Source organism: Cryptotermes secundus, unplaced genomic scaffold (genome assembly GCF_002891405.2).
Source record: "Cryptotermes secundus unplaced genomic scaffold, Csec_1.0 scaffold955, whole genome shotgun sequence".
Classification (NCBI taxonomy): domain Eukaryota; kingdom Metazoa; phylum Arthropoda; class Insecta; order Blattodea; family Kalotermitidae; genus Cryptotermes; species Cryptotermes secundus.
Window position 1 is genome coordinate 85,108 of NW_019744422.1, and position 23,103 is coordinate 108,210.

Genomic DNA, 23,103 nt, shown 5'->3' on the forward strand with positions numbered 1-23,103 from the left:
AATGGTTTAATAAAGACTGCTATAGAGAAAGAAGAACAGCAATTGTTGCACTACATGCGGCCCTTAGAAACCAATCTGAGACACATTTATGGGAATATGCAAAAGCACGAAATCAGTATAAATGCATAATAAGGAAAGCAAAAGACGCTTTCAAAACAAAAAAGGAAATGCAACTATTAGAAGAAGCAGAACAACAACCATAAAAAGCTCTCACTGCATCTCGATGCAGACATGGGAAACCCACTTCAAATGGGTCCTACAGGCGAGAGAGACAACCAATTGAAACAGACCTTGAACCCTGCACAGATATAAATCAGGAACATTTTACAATTGAACAAGTGGAAAAGGCACTCAAGGAACTGAAAAACCGAAAAGGGTGTGGCCCAGACCAAATATACAATGAGCATTTGAAAGATACCACCCCAACTCTGAAAGGAGTGTGAAGTAATCTGTTCGAGTGCCTGAAACAGGGGAAGATACCGGCCACTTGGCAGCTAGCCATTCTGAAAGTCCTATACAAAGGAAAAGGTGAAGTCAGTGACCCAAATGCTTATAGGGGAATAGCACTGGAATGCACTTGTTTCAAGCTCCTGTTCTCCATCCTAACAAAGAGACTTTACATGATGACTGAGAACACACTACCAGATGAACAATTCGGTTTCCGAAGAGGAAGATCAACTCTGCAAGCAGCGAGCTGTCTGGAAAAAAAGACAACAAAGAGGCGCTAAAACACCCAAGGGATAAACGGCATGCAATTTTTATAGATTATACAAAAGTGTTTGACCTCATCAACAGAACCATGCTCATCAAGAAGCTGGAGGAGAGAATTGGCAAGAACTACACCACAAACACTTCTCAGAAATATACTGGGGAAAAATTCCATCCAAATTGACGACACTATAGCTAAATCACAACCTTTATAACAGACAAACGGGGTACTCCAAGGAGACCCTCTCAGCCCACTGCTGTTTATAATAACCACTGCGGACATTACAAAAGCAATACAGAATGAGAAAAGTGTCAAGTTCTACGCATACGGTGATGACATGGTGCTTGTAGCCATATCAGTAGAAAACCTCCAGACAGCCTTCAACGTCACAGAATGGGCTGACAAGAACGAACTCCTTCTGAACAGAACAAAATCCGTCATGATGACGTTCAGAATGGGAGGAAGATGAGCTATTACAGACAGAATTCTCTATGGGGAAGAGCCTCTAGAACTCGTAACCGAATTTAAGTATCTGGGGATCATCTTTCAAATGAATGGAAGATTTTCATGAACCATGTCAGAGAAAGAGCAGCATCTGCAACAGTTGCTTTGCATGGAATAAAAAATCTCAGCCAATTATCAATGACGACTGCTATGAAGCTTTTCGACCCCAAAATTTTGCCAATCTTGACATATGGCATAGAAATTATCTGGAACCACCTCACGAAAAGGAACCTTACAGCCATAGAAAGAGTCAAATTAACCTTTTTAAAATGAGCCATGTGCCTCTCAAAATACACCCCGTCCTGCCTGACATACGTACTGGCCAGGGAAACATATGCCATTGAAGATATACTTCAAAACTGCTTCTGCCAAATACAGCGGCCTATGATGACCTTCTACAGGAGCTAAATGCTAAGAGGAAGGAAATATGGTTGGAGTTTTATTGCACAGACGCCATGGGTAACACTGAATGGATGCATGCAAACTACACCTTTAGACATCTGATGACACGATCTGCTGTCCATGGTATAAACAATCTGGCAAATAAAAGAATAGCACAGTTGTATACTGAGCACACAAAAACATCCAATAAAGAACCAATAACCTTAACAAAACTCCAAAAATGAAAAGTTATACTTGGAAAGTACACAAACACAAAAAGAGAAATAACAAACAGAAATCAGTGAATAACCAGAATTGTAATGGGCAATTATACATACAAAATGAATACACAGTGTGCTTAAGTGGGATGACAACATAATGACCAGAAAGCATGGCAAAAAGAGAAATAATGACAAGAAACAACATAATGATACTGTGGAACACACACATCTTTCTATTCAAGAGCCACCTTATCTAGTGGTACATGATGAAACATAAAATAGATATCACATTCATAGTGGTAACTTTGTGAAAATCACTATGGTAACTTTGACTACATGTATACACTACAGAAATAATGGACAGAGCAGGTATATATCAAGGAACAGCAGTCTACATAAAACAAGAAATGCATATAAAGTCATCAACAGCATAATAACAGAAACCTTGCAACTGGAAATAGCATGAATTACATACTATTTCATATACATCCTACTTCACACTAAACTACCCACAGATTTCTTTCATCATAAGTTAAACCAACACAAAAGACCCTTAGCACTTTCAGGATACTTCAATTTTAAGTACCCTGACACAGAAGCAGAGAAACAGAATTATACTAAAAGAGGCGACACTGCAGTGTAACTTAAAACACTTAAACAATGATATACAGATAAGAATAATACACCCATATTGCACTCATATGCAGTAGATTCCACTTCTATTTCAATTCATTGCTACAACATTAAACCAGACCACACCATATCTGGGTATCTTATATCCATGTGTATGTACCAGTGCATATCCTGGGCTTGAAGCCAGGCTGCAATACCACAGCACATATAACCTAAAGTGATGAAGAGGATATACTGGCTAAAGCTACTAAGATGCAAACAATCACACAACATGCAATATCACCCCAGGACTAAATACTGTAGCATGTAGACAGCCGTTACTAGGTTATGGCACACCAAACAACTTATTGGCATAACAATGATTGCACCCACAAGAGAGGAACACATCACGCAATAGAAGAGCTGTGGGAAGTGGCACTGCCACGCAGTCCAGCGCCAGAGAGACAGTGCCACTGCAATGGAACATGTGATACCAAGCCACCCACATCAACAGAGGAATCAGAGGAACGGTGTTTTCTGTTGGGTCTGCTTTGAGGCTACATTGCTCGACCAACCGAGCTGTAGTTAGTGAGGGGAAATCAAATTAAGAGTCAAGAGCTGTGGGAGAGTCACAAGCTGGTAAGAATGTAAGCAGGGAAGCAGAGGACTCTGTTTGGATCTGCCACCAGGCAACCGAAAGTGCAGCTATTGATCTCACCACAATCATTATTAATACAAACACAGCAAGCAGCAGTAGTAGAAGCAGCAGTGGTGGTGTTGGTGGTAGTAGTAGTAGTAGCAGCAGCAGCAGTGGTGGTAGTAGTAGTAGTAGTAGTAGTAGTAGTAGCAGTAGCAGTAGCAGTAGTGGTGTACAGACACTATAAGTAGCTTAAAACATAACTGAGACAAATTAAGAAAATATTAAGAAAGCAGTCTTTTGGGATTTGGCACCATGTATATGTGGTGTTAACCGACGTTTCGGAGGAACGTATCGCCTCCATCTTCAGGGTAGAAGAAAAAATATAAGAACTCTGCAAGCAAAGAGACCGTGAGAACTGGTAATTTGCTTGCAGATTTCTTATATTTTTTCTTCTACCCTGAAGATGGAGGCGATACGTTCCTCCGAAACGTCGGTTAACACCGCATATACATGGTGCCAAATCCCAAAAGACTGNAACCCCCCCCCCTGCCAAAGTCCTAAGGTGAGGAGAAACATGCATTAGCAACATAAATCCTTGGCCTTCGGATTGATAATATCTTGAACTGGAAAACGCACATTGAAATATATGTATTGCTCGTAAAGTAAGTTCAATTCAAAGAAATAAAAAATGTGATTCAAGAGCAAATTAAGAGCAAATTCAATTCTGGTAATTCCTGACACCATTCTGTTCATACCCATTTGTCTTCTTGCCTGTTGCTCAGAAGAGTAAAAACTAAAATATATAAAACTATAATTTTGCTTGTAATATTGTATGGATGTGAAACTTAGTCTCTGACATGCAAGGAATGTAGACTGAGGGTGTATAAGAAAAGGGAGCTAAGAAAAAATATTTTGACCAAAGTGAGATGAAATGACAAAAGGATGGAGAAAACTGCATGATGAGGAGCTTTGTACGTTGTCCTCTTTCACTAGATATAATTATAATGATCAAGTAAAGGAGGATGAGATGGGCAGGGTATGTAATATGAACAGGAAAAAACATAGTTTTGTTGGGGAAGCCAGAAGGAGAGAGACCATTAGGAAGAACTAGACATATGTGGGAAGTAAATATTAAATTGGACCTCACAGAACTAGGATGTGGTGGCATGGACTGGATTAATGAGGCTCAGGATAGGGACCAGTGACAGGCTCCTGTGAACATGACAATGAACCTTTGGGTTTGATAAGATGTTGGAAAATTCATGAGTTGATGAGCAACTGGTAGCTTCTCCAGGACTTGGACCCATGGAATTAGTTCCCTCTGAATTGTCTTTATTGCACTGAAGGTCACAGTGTCAAATAGCTGAGGGTTTAAGGGATGGCCTTGAAGTACCTGTTTTCTTTGCCTCATTTTATGTGATGTGCTTAGTTTGCCCATATCTTGATATGGTTAGCTGTATTATGTTCATGATTATATGTTTCTCAGCCTGGCTAAGTCAGGTTTCCTTCTTCTAATTGCTCTGTTCGAAAGATCAAAGGCCATGGTGTAATTCTGAAGATATAATAGATTTTACTCTTAGGTCAATCCAGCACATCCTGTATCACCTAAAGGTTTCGTGATTGCATCTAAGCCAACCAGTTCATCACGCAACACTCTCTCACTTATCACTTTGTCTTTGGTTAGCAGCCCTGTACACACTTTGAATGAAGAGCGTTCCAAGGCTTTCCCTCAATATGTATTAATGCTATATGTGTCACAGCATGAGGGTGGTTGGCCCTAGAGTTCAGTAGAGCTCCTGCCATTAAACTATATCGACTATACAGAAAGGCACCTGTCTCTCATTCTGGGATGAGATACCAACTCTTACTATCCTGTGTTCAGGGGCTCCGATGTCATTCCTAAAGATAGGGCATTGCTGGAATATCTAGGAACTATACATTTAGATATGTTAAATCAAGGCAGAGAGCTGACCTTCCTCATTGAGGGAAGGCAGAAATAATGCAGCTTGCTTTGTGTTCCAAGACCTAACTGTCATCAGAACTGTTATCGCATGACAGATACATCCTCTTTAACTTTGTATATACTCTACACGAATCTGCAGATTACTTGCTGGATCTCCTATTAAGAGTAACTGCGGGGCAAGATCAGTGCGTATCTAGTCACTTTGGTATTATGGAGAACAGTAAAATAAGTAGTTTCTGCAGCAGGCCACTGTCTCTTCATATGAGAATAAGTGTTCCATACAGAGAGTTCAGTAAAAAAGATTCCCTCATGGAGCCCACGATTAGAAAAGGTCCACCAGGAAACCACAGAACAAATCTGAAAGGACTGAGTGTCTTATGAGTAGGAGGATCTTCTACCAAGGTGTCAATGAAATTCAAAGTGCAAGTATACTCCACAAAATCCTTGCTAAATATTCTAGTCAGATCTGGGCCACTCTGATTACCCTCCAGGCAATATATGTCCACAGGACAGGAGATTTGTTTTCCTGGCTCTGAAGTTATAAATGAAAACACTGCTCAGTGATCTTCAGCTGGGTGCTTACATCAAGAAAGAGGAGAATGACACACTTAGGTGGTCAGTTTCTAACTTCAGTGCTTACAAATCCCTGGGACAGGATGCAATTCTTCCAGCTATTCTTCAAAGTGGCCTGGACGTTATCACTGGCCTGGTGATTATTTAGAGCCTATATTGTTCTTTGATATATTCCATTGTCCTGGAGTGTGGTCACAATTATTTTTATACCTGACCACAGCAGTCATGTTCATGTGAAATCCTTTCATCATATCAGCCTCAACTCTTTTTTTTAAACATTGGAGAGGCTAATATCCTGTATCCTGAAGGGTGGTCACAACTGCTTTTATACCTAAGCCTGGTACAATAGTTATGTTTATGTAAAATCCCTATGTCCTATGAACTTCAATTCTTTTTCAAAATATTGGAATGCATACTAGACTGGAATGTCCATGGAAGATGGTTCTCCAGTCATGTTTACAAGATTGAGAGGGTGCTGTGGGAGTTATGGGCCTCTCAGGAAGTGTCACATGTAGGAAATGTGGACAGGATGAATCCTCCTACAAAATACTGTGTCAGTGCCAAATTCTGGCTGGCACATAACAGAGACCTTTGGCTTTGCAATTAAATAATCAGGCATCAAACAGGATGGTGTCATGATTAGGTCCCAAACAAGATCAGGAACACATAGTGAACCCAGCAGTGGTGTGACAGCTTGGGGAGACTGAAATTAATGTTCCCTAAGCCAACATCAATCTCTGCTTCTAGTACCGAGTACTATTATCTCCATGAAACATTCTTCAGGTATTCATGACTTTCTTGCACACTGTGTATGGATTTCATTAACTATGGTGATATCATACCTAACTGTCCAGCCATCTTTTAGCGCTGAAACTACTCAATGAATTTCAATGAAGTGTGGTATGGGGGGCTGTGGTAAAAGATTTCAGGAAAATTTAATTTTCACCTGTATTCCACAGTAATCAACTTCAGACATGACTAAAATGAAACTATGTACATAGTATGAAACAAAAATCTCATACAACTGCTCCATAGTGATTCCATGTTAAAAAAAGTAAAAAATGTTATACAACATGTCATGAGATGCCCCTTTTTTTTAGATACACTTCACCATCAAATTGGGTAACATACTTCTCAGCAGTGTTGTCATGGTATGAAGCTCATTGTTTGGTGTACTCAAGATATTGTGCACACCAGTGTTTGGCACTGGTTTAACATGACATATCCGAGAAGGTTGATTAGACACTGAGGGCCAATTGCGTGGCCTCCTCAGTTGTTGGATCTAAGCCCGATGGATTTCTTCCTGCAGGGTCATGTATATGCAGTCCATCCTAAGACTATCAAGGACCTCACAGAAAAACTTCAAGCAGCTGTCACAACTGTTGATGCCAACATATTTGATTCCATATGGCAGGCACACTGCCTCTGATTTCACACGGATAGAGGCCATTTTGAACACATATTGTAACCATGACATGTCCATGGTTTCATCATTCATAGCCTGTGTCATCTGGCAGTGATATGTATCCACATACCAATATTTTTGACGTTTTTTCTTTCACGCTTTAACAAGGAATCATACTATGGAGAGTTCGCATGAATTTCATTTCACCTTGCATATAAACATTCTCAAAACAAGTAATATTTTAAAAAATCAGACACACTATATAACACATGGCTCATTAAGTGCAACACATTTCATCTTCAACACCTTTTGATGAGCTGGAGATTTAATGTTATACAATAAAAACCCCTTTACAGTTTCTTTGGTGAGCACTGTACTTCACATTACAGTGAGTAAAATCTTAAAAGGTGGTAATCTGTCACCAAGATTGTTTACTTGGGATTACTGAAAACTGACATTAAATGATGCACACCCTTCAATCTAGGAACATTAAATGGGGGTCCACCATACAAGGAAAACTAATTCAAGGCTAAGCAGTTTTAATGTTGTGAATTTATCTCTGCAACTGCAATAAATCAGTGAAACTAATGAGGAATGAGCAATTGCAAAGAATATATTTGGAGAGGTAAAAAGTATCTCTAAAATCCAACACACAGGAGGCTCAATGGACTGTAGAGATCCTCAAGGCATGTAGGCAGCAATGCCATCACGAATGAAACCCTTGATCTTTTGTCCAACTTTTGACCAAAACGTATGCTTTACTGTATATGGAGGTGCAGTGAAACTTTTGCAGTTTATTACACTTACAGTCCAATTACTTTTTATTATAAGTCCATTTATGGCCTTAAGTAAAGTAACTTTAGTGAAAGTTCCTCATAATGAATTAAAAGAAACATGTACCCAGTAATTTTAGTGGTGATGCTAAGTCAAAGAAAGACAGAAGGCCTTCATACAAGGCACACTTCAAAGAATGACTACAAATGTATGGATCCTGAACTGCTTGCTTCCTGACTCAGAAAATGTATCAACAGGAGTTTTACATGGGAATTATCATTAATTACTTATGTGCAAATTTTACATATTTCAAGTATGTAGGTAACACAAATGAGACTGTTGATTCATATTTTAATGTCTCTTATTTTCTTATATTTAATGTATCAAGTTTTCTTATTTACAAAATATATATACTGTATGTACAGCATAAAGGCATTTACAATAGTAATACTGTACTGGTAAACTGTGGCTCCACTGAACTTCCTACTACACAGTGTGGGCAACATCCCTGACACTCTTATTCAGATTTACATTATACTGAATCCTCTCATTGCCAACCTCCAGCATATTCATTACCTATGGTGCATTCAGAATGAAGAAAAGATTAAGCAATCTTACAGACATTTACATCTACGATGCCACATACACAAACAATATTTTCTTTCCCCACTGTGGGATGTAGTGTACTTGTATTTCTTCAAGTAGTAACACACAGTTCATCCATTGTAAAGAAAGTTTAATATTTTCTTTAATACTATTCCTTTCTTTTTTTTTACATTATCCAAGCTCTACTCAATAAAAGCAGCACTGTTTCCGAATAATGCAGATGGTCAGTCCAGTACACTCAAATGATTGCAGAGTAGTGTGTGTTAATGATAACATGAAGTACATCGATAGATAATGGCCAATGATTTTAACTGTTTCTTGCATCCTGTTGTGTATTTAATCATTATTAGAGTCAATTTTACCAACCACACAACATATTTTTATTATTATTAGAGTCAATTTTACCGACCACACAACATATTTTATACCGAATACAAGTGAAAAGTGAAAGCACAACAAGTGACCTGAATTGAAATTCGACTCACAAACTTTAAATTTTTTAAACAATTTTAAATTTGAATTTTAACTCTTGACTTTTAGAACAATTTTAACTTGTGTTTTATGAGAGAGCTTGATATATTATTGAGCGTGAGCCTGAATCAGATACAGGATCGAATAAGTGAGAAGACGAATGTGATTGCGTGTAATTATACAGCTGTGTTCGTACACCTGAGGATGACCTCTTGAGGTCAAAACATGTAGTGTAATAATAATAAAAATATGTTGCGTGGTCGGTAAAATTGACTCTAATAATGGCCAATGATGCTTCTGTAAATCACAAAATTTCCTAATGTGACAGCAAGCTACCATTTCAAGTACACATTCTAAGAAGCTGATTTCAAAACACAGGTGTATACTGGCAATGGACTTGAACTTAGATGAATGACAGGTACACTGCCTGCAATATTTCACTGTATATTGCAACAGTTTTCCAATAGTTTATTATATATACTGGACAGACCATAAAGCAGGGTGATTACTATTTCAGTGGCAAATACCAGGTACTATCACGAAGTTCCTGGACTGTTACTGTTGTAACTGCCTCCGTGAAAGAAGATGAGAGGGGAGGCCAAGGTTACAATTCTGCAAGCCCATGAACGTGGATGGCAAAATCGAGCAATGTGTCTGCATCAATTTCTGTGTGAAGCTCAGTAAATCCAATACTGAAACCCTTGAAATGCTTCTTGAGGCTTTTGGAGAACACTCTTTAAGCTGTATAGTGGTCTTTGAAAGACATTCACATTTCAAGGCTGGTCGAGTGTCAGTTGATGACTATGAACGTTCAGGGTGACCAAGCACCAGAAAAACAAAAGAAAACGTTGAAAAAATTCTAGAACTCATAAACAAAGACCACCACTGAACAATCCATGAGCTCCCAGACACTGCTGGAATCAGTCACGGAGTTAGCCAGGAGATCTTATCAGAAAATTTGAACATGCACTGCACTGATCCTCCATCACAACATGTCCATCCACGTGCCCCTGAAAACCACCCCATCCACCCTACTCACAAGACTTGTCCCCTGTGATTTCACTTAGTTTCTAAAATTTAAAATAAAACTGAAGGGACGATTTGGAACAGCGCCCGATATCCACATGGAATCGCAAGTGGTACTCATTAGCATCAAGGAAAATGGCTTCCACAGCTCTTTTTAAGTGTGAAAAGAACAATGGGATCGCTTTATACGTTCCCAAGGAGATTATTTTGATGGAGATGGCAGCCAAAAATTCAGTAACTTAAGCCAGCATTTCTTTTTTGACCTAGTCTGGGAACTTTCTGATAGCACCTTGTATATTCATTATCACTCTGCCCTTCACATTATTTCTGAATACACACATACTACTTTTTGTATTTCATAATTTTAGTGTCAGATTCAAAGAGCATTATATGCCAAGACAACATGCCTTCAAGCTAAATCTGAGAGAATCACACCAAATATTTGAAATACTATTATTAACACTGCAATAAAATTGGATGGGAGGAACTGACTGTGCTTGTGAAATGTAGAAAATTTTGTAAATAAAAATAAAGGATACCTTAATAAAAGAAATAAAATATAACTACATACTCATCACATATACACTGTGTCCCCATTTCTGTATAAAAGCATTTACAGCAGTGGTTCACAAGTCCTTGGATTCAGGGAATTCACCAGTAAAATATTTCTGGGGATCAGTTCCATTGTAAAACAAATTCAGTTATACATACAACAAAGAAGTTACACTAGTGTTGCTAACCCGTTTGTTTTATAAGAACGCTATTTTGTAACGTGCTTCAGTAACATAGGTGTAACATGTAGTTAACAATGCTTTTCTTTCAGGGGAGATTATTTGTAGAACACTAACTGGATAGATATATGTGTGTCAGGTCAAGTGGGTGGTGGATATTGGGAGAGGAACATACAATGGAGAAATTATTGGGGGTAAGGGGGGGGGAGTATGGTAACATATTTCTGATACAAGGAATGGACTGAGTGATAAAAGGACTACAACCACAGTTTTACAGGGAGATATCACAATAAACTGACCTTGTATGCACATTAATTGTCTGGTCCCATTTACCTCAGCAAGTGAGAGTTTATGTTGTAATTGTGGTAACATGAGGATACATCCAGGGCAAGGAAAAATGGTACATTTTCTACACTGTAATTGTTTTTATTGGAATGTGGTGCCTAAACCTGTCCACAGCTGTACATGAAATGTCACATAACCTAGCTGCTATTTGTTGGAATAAATGCAGAACTTATATACATCTGACCACAGACATCAAAGAAAAGCCTTGCAGCACTGCAATTAAATCTTCACCACAAATTTCTTTGTCAAGGAAATTAAAAGGTTAATTACAATATAAATTAGTAGAATCATCATTCTGATATTTACACATCAATATACAGGCACTGGATATGTTCCTCTTTGGCCAACTGCGATGCACCACACAGTGAGACGTTCTGCACACAAAACAATAATTTGGGTGGAATAAAGTGTGAAACATAGAAGTGGATCGTCTTTCATAATGACCGATCTACTGTCCAAGTCTGTACTCACTAAATCACAGCTGGTCCTATACAGAGTCATCTGAAACACAAAGTCACAATGTTACACAGACAGGTCTTCAGGCTTTCAAAGTTGCTTATTCAGGTTTCACTGGGGTAAGGGTACTGGCACTCCTAAAAATGAAAAAAATGGGGGGGGGGGGAAATACAGCCTTTGCAGGGAGAACAAACATGGAAAGAATCATAACTGGGAAAGCTATGCATATGAAATTCAAGTCATGCATCCAATAAATTTCTTACAGAGTTTCACAAACCAGAGAAGGCACGGTTTGTCCCATAATTCATGCACCACTTCCTAACAGCTACTTCCCATTGGTCTGCACATACTTTAAAACCACTCACCATAAAGATAACAGAATTTAGCTTGGCGTCACTCACTTACCTCAAATGGAGACTATTGCTCTGAAAAAATGGCATATCTGCCTGCCACATGTATCAAAACCAAGCTAACAAGCCTGTTCATAACAGAACATCTCTACTGTCACAAGTCCTTCATCAGAATTAGTATGACATATAGGAATAATGTTGAAGTCTACCGTTAGACCAAGCCCAACACAACAGAATAAAATTGGACCTGGTGGTTTGTCAGGCACACAAATAAATATGACCCACAAGGGGTCCTCTGTCACGCTCAAACCATCATTTCCAGTAAAGTGTCAAAATTCCCGACAATTTTAAAATAAAAAAAAAATGAATGGAATTTGATGGCGTGTCATAAATTAATTTCAAATGATTGACTCTATAAGAACGACTATTCATATTCCATTATGTGGCAAGTACTTCCTGACAAACTACCTCCCCAAAATATTGATAAGTGGAACATCATGAGGAACTCAGATTGAAGTCTTACTGAGATGGTTCTGTGTCTTGCTGCATATACAACCAAACTCATTACACTGTATTTATAATACATACCATGATACCACCATTTGGTCTTCTTCGGATTTTTATTGCAGGTTTTTACATAGAAGGAGTTGTCAGGAGGCCTCTTCTGGAATAGAAGCAAAATTAACTAGTTAAACAAGAGATAACAGTCCTAGAGCTTTGTATGCAGTGGGTACCAGGGCTCAATCCTTCTGCTAAAGCAGCCAGAGAATGAACCTGACCATTCACCTACATCTAATGGTGAGGTTTTACCTACATTTCTTCATGGGGCAGTACTTCACTCTCTTCGGGTCAAACTCCAACCTTGAAAGTGCCTCTCAAAACTGCAATGTCATTTTATGTGAACATGTAGACTATCAGAAGAAAAAGCTAGATTTTAAGACAAATATTTTTTCCTTTTCAAATGACATAAGCAGCTAGAATATTTTAAACACTCCAATTATAATGTGAAACATTAGAACATATTGTACATGTTTGCTAAACAAAAAACTACAATTCTGTGTATAGTTTTGTATGGGTGTAAAATTTGGTCTTCCACATTAAGAGAACAACACAGGCTAAGGAGCCTATAGTGTACACTGTGAAGCAGAAACCGTGAGAACCAGTGCACTTAAGACACCACAATCACCAACACCTCAGGGCAGCAAAATTACAAATTCTCTGCTAGTAACTTGATACTATTAGACATGGTCACTTTTTACAATTTCAATGCTAATGCTAGTTACTATTAGTCATCAAAATTATTTATACATTCTACTCCAGCATACGGTTACTTTTTGAGACTCTGCCTCTCATTATTTAGATTTTATGTGCAACTTCCTGTTTACTGCTTATCAACATATTTTGCGCTGGTACTGGGTGCTCTTCTTAACTTCTGTGCTAGTGCCTCAGCACAATTTGAGCCCGGGCTATTGTTCATACCCTGCTATGCACTTATTGCATGCCAACAAAAAATGTACTGGCATTATACCTTCTCTTTACAACTGCTGAGCATAGAAACAATACTGAGGCACACCGACTGGACAGAGAGCGCAGGTGACCAATCCTCTGTGAGGATTGACAGGCAGATGTGGCCATTGCTGTACACATGGGGATGGACTGGAATGTTTGGACCAATAAATGTCACCTACAACAATAAAAGTCAAATTGAATTTGAACCAAAATTCTACCTTCTTTTGTAGCCTAAAATCTTACAATGCTGTAAATATGGCTGTCTATTGGTAAACAGATTTAAGTTAAACTGTAATGCAACAGATAACGTTACAAACGCAATATCATTACTGAACTGACCTCTGGTGAATCAAATGGATACTTTGCACTAAATTTAAATTGTAGCTGGAACTGCTCCCCTTCATACAGAGTTCCTTGAGCACCCTCCATATGAATGATCCACCTGCAACAAGAAATACAATGTTCATAAAACTCATACAGCAGGTGTGTGCTATGTTTTATAGTTCTGAAGGAGTTTTACTGTAACTTTTAACGTCACCCATACTGCTAGATGTTTAAAATATACCATTACATAAAAATGACATGTCAAGTGACAATTCAACTATTGTGTTTTTTGTTATTCCAACATCCTTTTTTTATTTAAAACATAATTTTTGAGAGACTAGATTCTGTCTCCATCTTCAGGAAAAAACCTATCCAGTTGGGCCCAATTGAGTATGCTCTTAGCTGAGGATGGAGACACAGTCTAGTCTCCAAAATGTTAAAAGAAAAAGACGATGGACACTGTATAAAACACAATCATTATATTAATATACCATAATCAAAAGTTTTTAGATCTTATCAAGTGACAAATCTGCCAATCACCGTTGTCATGCAGCCTAAGGCATGGGTGTCTGTGTGTGTTTATTCTGTGTTCATGTTGTTTTCTATGTTGGTAGCTGCCTTGTGATGTGGTGATCCCCCATCCAAGGAGTCCTACCGACTGTGTATAGATCAAGAAACTGAAAAGCTGCCAAGGTCCACAAGGGCTGTAGAGCCATAGATACATAAATAGAAATAAGTGACAATTATTCATTAGTTATCAAGAAACTAAAACATTTTGTGGTGTTACCTTTCCATCTTCCTAAAACAATTCTGAATGAAAGCTAAATCAGTTTCTCAAAGCCCCCCCTCATCATACACAATTTCAAGTTCCTACTGATATTTATGAAATTACTAGAATGCAGATGTTTCCAGTCATATGAATGGTACAGTAAGAAAATGGGAAAACCGCAACAAAAAGAAGGCAAATATAGGAAAAGAGAAATATAAAGGCATCCATCATGCTGCTATATTGGTACTACTTACTGTGTGAGGTTTTGCCCAGCACCTTCAGCATCTACAGTAACACCTGGTGGAGGTTCCTTCATCAATGACATGAGCTCTTTCTGTAGGCGTCGCTGTAACAAATAATGTGACAGAAATGTAAGTAACGTTAAGTTATGTTGAAATACTTCCATGCTTGCTGCTTGCTTCATGCTGGGTTCTTGCTTGGCTTATTCGAAACCCTCAAGATATTTTTCTGAAACATTGGCAGACTTTCAATGAACTACAGTATTATAACCCAGAAGACAGATTTCTTCATAATCACTACTGTGGGAACTTCAAATACCAAAAGGGGTCTAGGAGAAGTAAATTGGGATGATTTAAACTGAGCTGAAAAAATTCATGTTATGACAAAATGCATAATTATTTGCTTCATAAAAACAGCAGCACAGAAGTTACACTTAGTTACTATAGGATTCTGACGATGGTGTATAACACACTGATATGTTGGGATTTTGGACTTTATCCATCGTCCTGGTTTTTAAGATAACAAATAAAAACACGACGTTTCAGAAACTGGATCTGTTNGTTACACTGTTAAAAATAAAAATGTATCACCATCATCATGCACTTCAAAGTAGACTTTTATTAGCCTGTTCTGTCAAAAAGATGTGTTTTCGTTCATCTCATTGAAAATTCTTAACTTCTTTGGCCAATCTTAAAGAGTCCATTAAAAATGTGATTATAAAAAGTAGATAAGAGTAAAGCTATCGCTGTACCAGGCGGTGAAGGCCCATATGGTTGTGAGACGTTGTGGGTCCCACATTATCTAGACAACAGGATCAAATATGGTGGTAAGGTTGTCAGCCTTATGCACTGGCCACGCTTTACTCCCCAGGAAACTTGAGAATCCCAGGGCCATAGTGTGCCTGGAAGGATTAGATCAATTGAAAAAATCCAATGACCTCATCGGGACTTGAAACCGCGACCTTCCAGATTGTAGCATAGCCCCTCAACAAACTACACTACTGTGTGCCCCCAAAATATGATTATGCCATTTCTTTTTGTAACCTTGAATTGTTTCTTCTGAAGCGTATATTTGTAACACTTTGCATATTGCTATATTGCATACAAGGTCTATGAATGTATATCCAGACACATGGCTTAAAACATGCATTTTTGCTGTTTCATTTTCTTCCTTTCAGATCTATTCAGAGTCAAGTTTTCTCTGCTATACAGAAGGACTGCAGCTCTTATCTTAAAAAATTTAATCTGTGTATCCGCTATAGTTTTCGTTTTAGCATGCCTTGTATTATTCCACATGTGCTGAAATCTTCTGTTCAAGTTACTTGTCACAGTTGTATGATATGCAACAGCCCAGGCAATTAAAGTTCAGAACTTGTTCAATTGTTACATAATTTATTACAATTTTTATTTAACTGGGCATTTACTTTGAAAAGCTGCAACTTTTCTTAATGTTGAAGTTCCTGATTACAGCTATCTGTTATGATCTGCAACCGATGACTAGTCGGTTTTAAATCATACACAGATTATAAAAATATGACTTTGTGATCATCAAATAAGATTGTTCTAAAAGTCTGTGACAATGGTAAATTGCTACAAGTACTATGTTTTTGGAAATTATCCATCATCTTGTCTTGTAAAAAAAAATAAACTAATTAAAAAAAAAAGAAATAGACTTTTTTAAAAAATAGACAAGATGATGGATAATGTCCAAAAACACAGTACTTATAAATAAGATTGTGTTTAAAACTGCTGAGCCTATCTGACATTAGCTGAATCTGCTAATCATAAGTGGCTGCATCAATACATATGTATTAAAAAGTGGCAAGACACAGGACAGCCATGTCTTACGCACTGGTTTGTCACTTCTGATCCTGAAATTAATGACTGTCTAGTATATGCAGACAGCTGTTATCTTCATACATTCCTTCAACTGTTGTTAAAAGTTCTGGATACCCATTGTTCCTCATTTTGTCTCATAGTTTGTTTCTGAGTACTTCAAAGGAGACCATACAGAGTACAATGAGTGCCAATTTTGGGGGCAGGGTAACCAGGCATCTGCTCCCCCCCCCCCAAAAAGGGAATGAAACCTAGCAAATATTAATACAAAAAATCAAAATTAATTACAAATGTATTGCATACTGAATGCATTATGACAATTAGTAAAATTAATCTTAAATGGCTTTAATGCAAATTTGTAAGCAAATTTTTTGTTTGTCCACCTGTAAGTGGTAGTGAAGAGCAAAAGCTCCGTCCCCACTAGCAATGGAAACTCAATTATCCAGTTATCCATCATGTGATATCACTACAGTCCGTGAGCTATACCAACTAACAACAAAAACCAAAAATATGAAATAAACAATTATTTAATAATGTACTGCCTATGTATTTAGATAAGCACAACAGACCACTGTAGGTCGCGGTGCAAGGGCCGAGAAGGCCTACCCCTCATACATTCATGTATTTAGATCTCCTTAGTATATGTACCAATACATCAACATTTATCATCAAACTTGTCACAGAATTTGTCTTAGTTATACATACTACAGTCAACACAAATATAAAAGATTAAATTAAACTATTTTTTCTTATTGCTAGTGAGGTGGGACTAAGTCCCTTGTAGTGCACCCACTTCTGGCCTATTCTACCAGCCCCAGATGATAGGTGAGGGTGATTGTGGAGCAATTGGTGGAATGAAGATTGGCAGGGGAAACCAAAGTACTTGGAGAAAACCTGCCTCACTGCCACTTTGTCCACCACAAATCCCACTTTAACAGACACGGGATCGAACCCCAGCCACCGCGGTGGGAATCCAGCGACTAACCGCTTGAGCTATGGTGCGGCCCTAAAATTAAACTAAGTTACCATCAAATACAAATTTCAGTTCCAAGTTAGAAGAAAAGATTAACTGCACTTTTACAACTACAGATATGCCAGCAGTATAACCATGGCACAAGATTAAGCAAGTAGAAGGATATGTAACTGGTCTCAATGCTGCACAGGCATATCCATAAACCAACACCAGTATCCTATTAACCCATCCCACATGCAACTAATGTGGGGTTCAATTACATTTACTAGGGCAAATGCAAATCATTCTAATGGACCTGGTCATCTTATTACAGCTATGACATATAACTATTTACAAACAATATTTCTAATGTATAACACTTCATCCTGCATGATAGCAAGATACAATATTATGTATGGAAAATATTGTGCACAACGTTCTTTACATTCGTTTAAGCAAAATGTACACAGTGTAGAGCAATTCTGTAATACACTGACCCATATGGCGATAATGAAATAATAGAAGGTTGTAGACTTGGGTTTTTCAGACCATTTGGCTCAGATTCTAAAGGTGTATGTAGACTTACATAAGGTTGATTTAAAAAAGGTCTTGCAAAGAAAATACTCTAAAGAGAATGTAGATAAGTTCATAGATATCTTAAATAATGAATCATGGGAGGAAATTTATATGGAGAAGAATGTAAATGAACTTTATAAATTATTTATAAATAAGTTTTTATATCATTTTAATAGAGTATTTCCAGTGAAACTAATAATGAAGAAAAACAACAAGAATAATGCATGGATATCCAGAGGAATAAAGGTTTCCTGTCAAAAAATGCGGTTTTTAAATAAATTGAAACAAAGGATGTCACTTTCAAGGAATGCGCTGGGGTATATTAATAGATATCATAAAATTTATAAACGAGTTATTTCAGAAGCTAAAAAAAGACATAATGACAGACAGATAGTAAATGCTGCTAACCCAAATAAAGTGATGTGGCAAATTATTAATAAAAAAATGGGAAAATCAGGGAAAACTAATCAGGATATTTGGTTACAAATTAATTCAAAGATGATATATCACCCGCAGAAGGTGGCAGATACTTTGAATTCCTATTTTATTGACAAGGTAGAAGAACTAGTGGAAAAGAATAGGAGTAAAGGTAGTGGAAGATCAGTACAAAAAGTCGTAGTAGACAATTCAAAGTCTATGTATTTTTTTCCAACTTCTGAAGAAGAAATAGTCTCAGTAACATCTAAATTGAAAGGAAAAGCCTCTTCAGGGGTAGATGAAGTCCCAGATTTTTTAGTAAAAGCATGCGTTACATGTATAAAAAAACCTCTTAGGTTTATATTTAATGAATCTATAAATCAAGGGGTATTTCCTGATCTTTTGAAAATAGCTAAAATTAGACCGGTCTTTAAGAAGGGTAATAGACAAGAAATTAGTAACTATAGACCTATATCGGTTATATCAATATTCTCTAAAATCTTAGAAAAAATAGTGTATAATAGACTGGTATCTTTTATTAGTAAATTTAAGATTTTAACGGTAAATCAGTATGGGTTTCAAAAAAATAAGTCGACTATATCGGCGTGTCAGACATTTATTGGTAATATACAGGAAGCTCTGGATAGGAGGTTAACTGCAGTTGGTATATTTTTCGATCTTTCAAAAGCGTATGATGTTATAGATCATGATATTCTGCTAGAAAAACTTGATCATTATGGAATAAGAGGAAAAATTAATGATTGGTTAAAATCCTATCTGAAAATGCGTTCTCAGTATGTTGAAATAACATCTAATGATAGTAAGTACTTGAGAAATCGGTTTAGTTCGATAAGGAGGAATACAAAATTTGGAATACCGCAAGGGTCTACATTGGGCCCGCTTTTGTTTCTTTTATACATAAATGATTTACCCCAACATATAACAAATGGGGAGGTTGTTCTCTTTGCAGACGATACAAATATATTGGTTATTGATAAAGATAAAAGCATCCTTCAAGATAAAATAAAGAGAATTATGATCCAACTGGAATCTTGGTTTTCAAAAAACAATATGATTATAAATAATGATAAGACTAAAGCTATGTTATTCCAGTTAAAGAAACCGCATGACATCTCAGGGCCAGATATTATTTTTAATAATATAAAAATTAAGTATACATCTCAGTTTAGATTTTTAGGTATTAATATAACTCAAAATCTCAAATGGAGTGTACATATTCAGTCCTTGTGTTCAAAATTGAATAAGGTATGTTATATTATTAAATCTTTGAAAGATGAGGTAAGTTTACATATACTCAGGAATATATACTTTGCCAAATTTCAATCGTTGGTAAGTTATGGGTTGATTTTTTGGGGAGGAGAAAATGAAAGTATTAAAGTCTTTAAAATACAAAAAAGGATGCTTCATTTCATCAAAGGTGTAAATAACAGAGTGTCATGCAGACCTTTATTTAAAGAATTGAAGATTTTAACTATTACGTCCTTGTACATCATAGAGGTGTTGTGTTATTTTAAGAGATATAATATATACACTACGAGAAATACTGATTTATACGAGTATAATACTAGGAGGAAAGATGATCTTCATGTACAACAATGTAACACATCAGTTTTTAAGAAAAGTGTTATTAATGTGGGCATTAAATTATATAATATACTTCCTTTGGAAGTTAAAAAGTCAAAGGGATGTAACGAATTTAAACATAAATTAAAATTATTTTTATTTGATCGTCCTTTCTATACATTGAATGAGTTTCTTCAACAGGGACATGAGGAAGCATAGCANAAAAGAAGAAGAAGAAGAAGAAGAAGAAGAAGAAGAAGAAGAAAAGGGAATTGTAGTAGTAATTGTTATATTTTTAAAATTTTTAGTGATGTTGTAAGGCAAGTACAGTTTTATTTTTAGTCTAATACATTTTAGGATTTTAGAGCTTTTAACAATGATGTATTTAGTGAGTTGACTTGTTCAAGTGTTGCAGCTGTAACAGTATGAATGCAAATAAATATGAATATGAATAGGTCAGAAAATAACTGCCAAAATATACTGGACTCCCTATAATTTTATTTCCACTTAATTAGCTCGGTTAGAATTAAAGACTGCATGAAGTCATATTCCGATAGGCGCTATACGTTCAAGATACTGTAAGCGCTGTTAAATGACCCTCACCCTTACCTCAAAACCACTTTCAAAATTCTGACACTCCAAGATTCGAGGGGTTCAAGAAAATATATACATATGGGCATAAAAGCTTTCCCAATGTATATTTAACACTAAGTGATGGCATCGCATTTCAAAATATTCCGCAGTACTAGGCAACTACAAAACAAAAAGCCACAAATATAACCTCACATTCCATTTCTATCCACCCAATGTAAATACAACTTTCCTTTTGAACCATTAAACATGAAGACTCTTGTATCAATTAAACGTCTGATAGTTTAATGTTCTATAAACAAGCTATTTAAAATGAAATAATTCTTTATTGCTATTCCCATATTAGTTATAAATATATAAGCACATAACAACAGAGGGCAAGCCAACGTAAAATTTAAAAAGATCAAATTTACACTCACCTCAGACGGTGACATCGACGCCATAATTTTCCTACCGGCCAGCTGGCTGGCAGCATCTAGAACTAGAAACAAAGGAGTAGTGAGCGTCGTAGTGTTGTGGTTAATATATTTGGTATGTTAGAAGTTCGTACGTAAATTACAAAATAAGATTGATTTTCAACGTAAAATTGTTAAGCGTTACTTAATTCGTACAGGTAGTAAAGCGCACAAAGTAAATAATGTAAGCAACCGTAAATATCTGTGACAGGTAGCCGGTTTGACAGTCAAAAAATGTCAATGTAAATGTTGACAGTTAACTATTTGTAATAAATTCGAATTCCGAAATGAATTTTGGTGGTACCGTACGTCTAAACCGAATGGGCGTCTGCATAATAATTGGAGCATGTTGCCTATTAGTGCTGTATATAAACTCTAATGGCATGGAAAGCCTAAAAACAGAACCAGGAAAGAATACTGGCTCTGTAAATTTAAAAAGCTTATTGGTTGCTGCCGTTGAAGTTGCAATAAAAGGAGGAAAAGAAATTGCTGCCGTAAGAAATAAATCTAATAATGGCGAAAGAAGCAAAGGTAAAACGAAGGAAGGGGTAAACGATCCAGTGACGAAAGCAGACTACAATTCCCATTGTGTTATGTACTACAGCTTCATCCATTCTTTTCCAAAGATCAAAGTAAGTCAAGTCGGTAAATGCGCGGTATACGGCCTGAAATCCCCAACCTCAGCTATCCAGATCTAATAAAACAATCCCAACACAACCAAACCATGAAGAAAGAATTGTGGGATCCATTATGTGTTATAGAGGTCCAATCTGTATTCTGCAGTACTGCAATGTGCAGTAAAACCACAGGGAAACAAGTTCTGAATTTGTAAACAGACCTGTTTCATGTTCACAGGTAATTTCAGAGGAAGGTATAAAGGAAGATGACTGTAAAATTTTATCCCATCTGGAGGACAATTCAGATGGCACTGATAACCTGAGCCCACTGGATGATCAGTTTGTGCCAGCAGAGGATGTCACAGTATGGATTGACCCTTTGGATGCAACAAAAGAGTTCACAGGTGAATTCAAATGGGTTGCATTTTGAATATATGGTGTTTTCATTGTTGTTGGAGGAGGTAGCTTGTTCTAGAGCTGCAGCTTCTGTAAACAACACATCACTGATGCAATGTTTTATTTCACTTAAAAACATTATCTTTTAATTGTGCAGTTTTATATGCAAAAAGACCAAAGAAATATCATTAAAAAAAGTTGTAATGGGAAACCCAAATTCAATGTATTTTTGGCCATCTCAGAAGAAGAAATTGTCATAGAAGCATCTAAATTAAAGGGCAAAGCCTCAGCGGGAGCTGATGGAATCCCAGATTTTCTTATAAAACATGAATCTCAAGTATAAAAAAAACACTCAATTTTATATTTAATGAATCAATAAATCAAGGGTTTTTCCCTGATTTATTGAAAATTGCAAAGATCAAGCCAGTTTATAAAAGAGGAAACAAACATGAAGCGAGTAACTATAGACCTATATTGGTGCTATCAGTATTCTCAAAGATCTTGGAAAAAATAGTATACAATAGACTTGTGTCCTTTAAAGTAAAAAGTAAAAAAGTAAAGCTATCCCCGTAACAGGTCGTGAAGGCCTATAGGGTTGTGAGACGTTAAGGGTCCCACATTACCTTGACAATCGGCTCAAAGATGGCGGCAAGGTTGTCAGCCTTACGCGCCGGCCGCACTTTTCTCCCCAGGACAAACACTTAATTAATTCCTGGTACTCATTTTACAGCTAAATTTAAAATATTAACTGAAAAACAATATGGATTCCAAAAAGATAAATCAACAATATCAGTGTGTCAGTCGTTTCTCAGGAAGATACAAGAAGCTTTGGATAAATTACTACCAGTGGGTATTTACTTTGATTTAACAAAGGCTTATGACATTAGATACTAGATTACATACTGTCAGTGATTTGGTTGGTAAAGTTGAGAAGATAGCAAGAAAACCATGGGTTACACAGGAGATGATGAGTAAAATGGAGGAGCGAAGGAAATGGAAGAATGTCAACAATGAAGAAGGCAGGAGGAAATACAGGAGACTGAGGAATGAATTGAAAAGAGCCACGGACAG

At 36.9% G+C, this 23,103-nt stretch overlaps 2 protein-coding genes across 7 annotated transcripts in view; one reads left to right on the plus strand and one right to left on the minus strand.

Annotated features, from left to right (window-relative positions):
* Positions 1 to 11,026: 11,026 nt before the first annotated feature.
* Positions 11,027 to 23,103, minus strand: part of LOC111874785 (ubiquitin-conjugating enzyme E2 W) — a 47,072-nt gene continuing 34,995 nt past the window's right edge. For all 6 annotated transcript variants that reach the window (XM_033755590.1, XM_023870574.2, XM_033755591.1 and 3 more), the window contains 6 exons: positions 20,984 to 21,045; positions 14,624 to 14,715; positions 13,616 to 13,718; positions 13,296 to 13,451; positions 12,356 to 12,431; positions 11,027 to 11,462 (listed from right to left, as the gene is read on the minus strand). In XM_033755590.1, coding sequence (XP_033611481.1) covers positions 11,449 to 11,462; positions 12,356 to 12,431; positions 13,296 to 13,451; positions 13,616 to 13,718; positions 14,624 to 14,715; positions 20,984 to 21,045 — 503 coding nt within the window. In that variant the 3' untranslated portion in view covers positions 11,027 to 11,448. The remainder of the gene's footprint in view (positions 11,463 to 12,355; positions 12,432 to 13,295; positions 13,452 to 13,615; positions 13,719 to 14,623; positions 14,716 to 20,983; positions 21,046 to 23,103) is intronic.
* LOC111874783 (putative inositol monophosphatase 3) overlaps positions 21,052 to 23,103 on the plus strand; it is a 14,947-nt gene continuing 12,895 nt past the window's right edge. The window contains exons 1-2 of the mRNA XM_023870568.2: positions 21,052 to 21,651; positions 21,875 to 22,040. Coding sequence (XP_023726336.1) covers positions 21,307 to 21,651; positions 21,875 to 22,040 — 511 coding nt within the window. The 5' untranslated portion in view covers positions 21,052 to 21,306. The remainder of the gene's footprint in view (positions 21,652 to 21,874; positions 22,041 to 23,103) is intronic.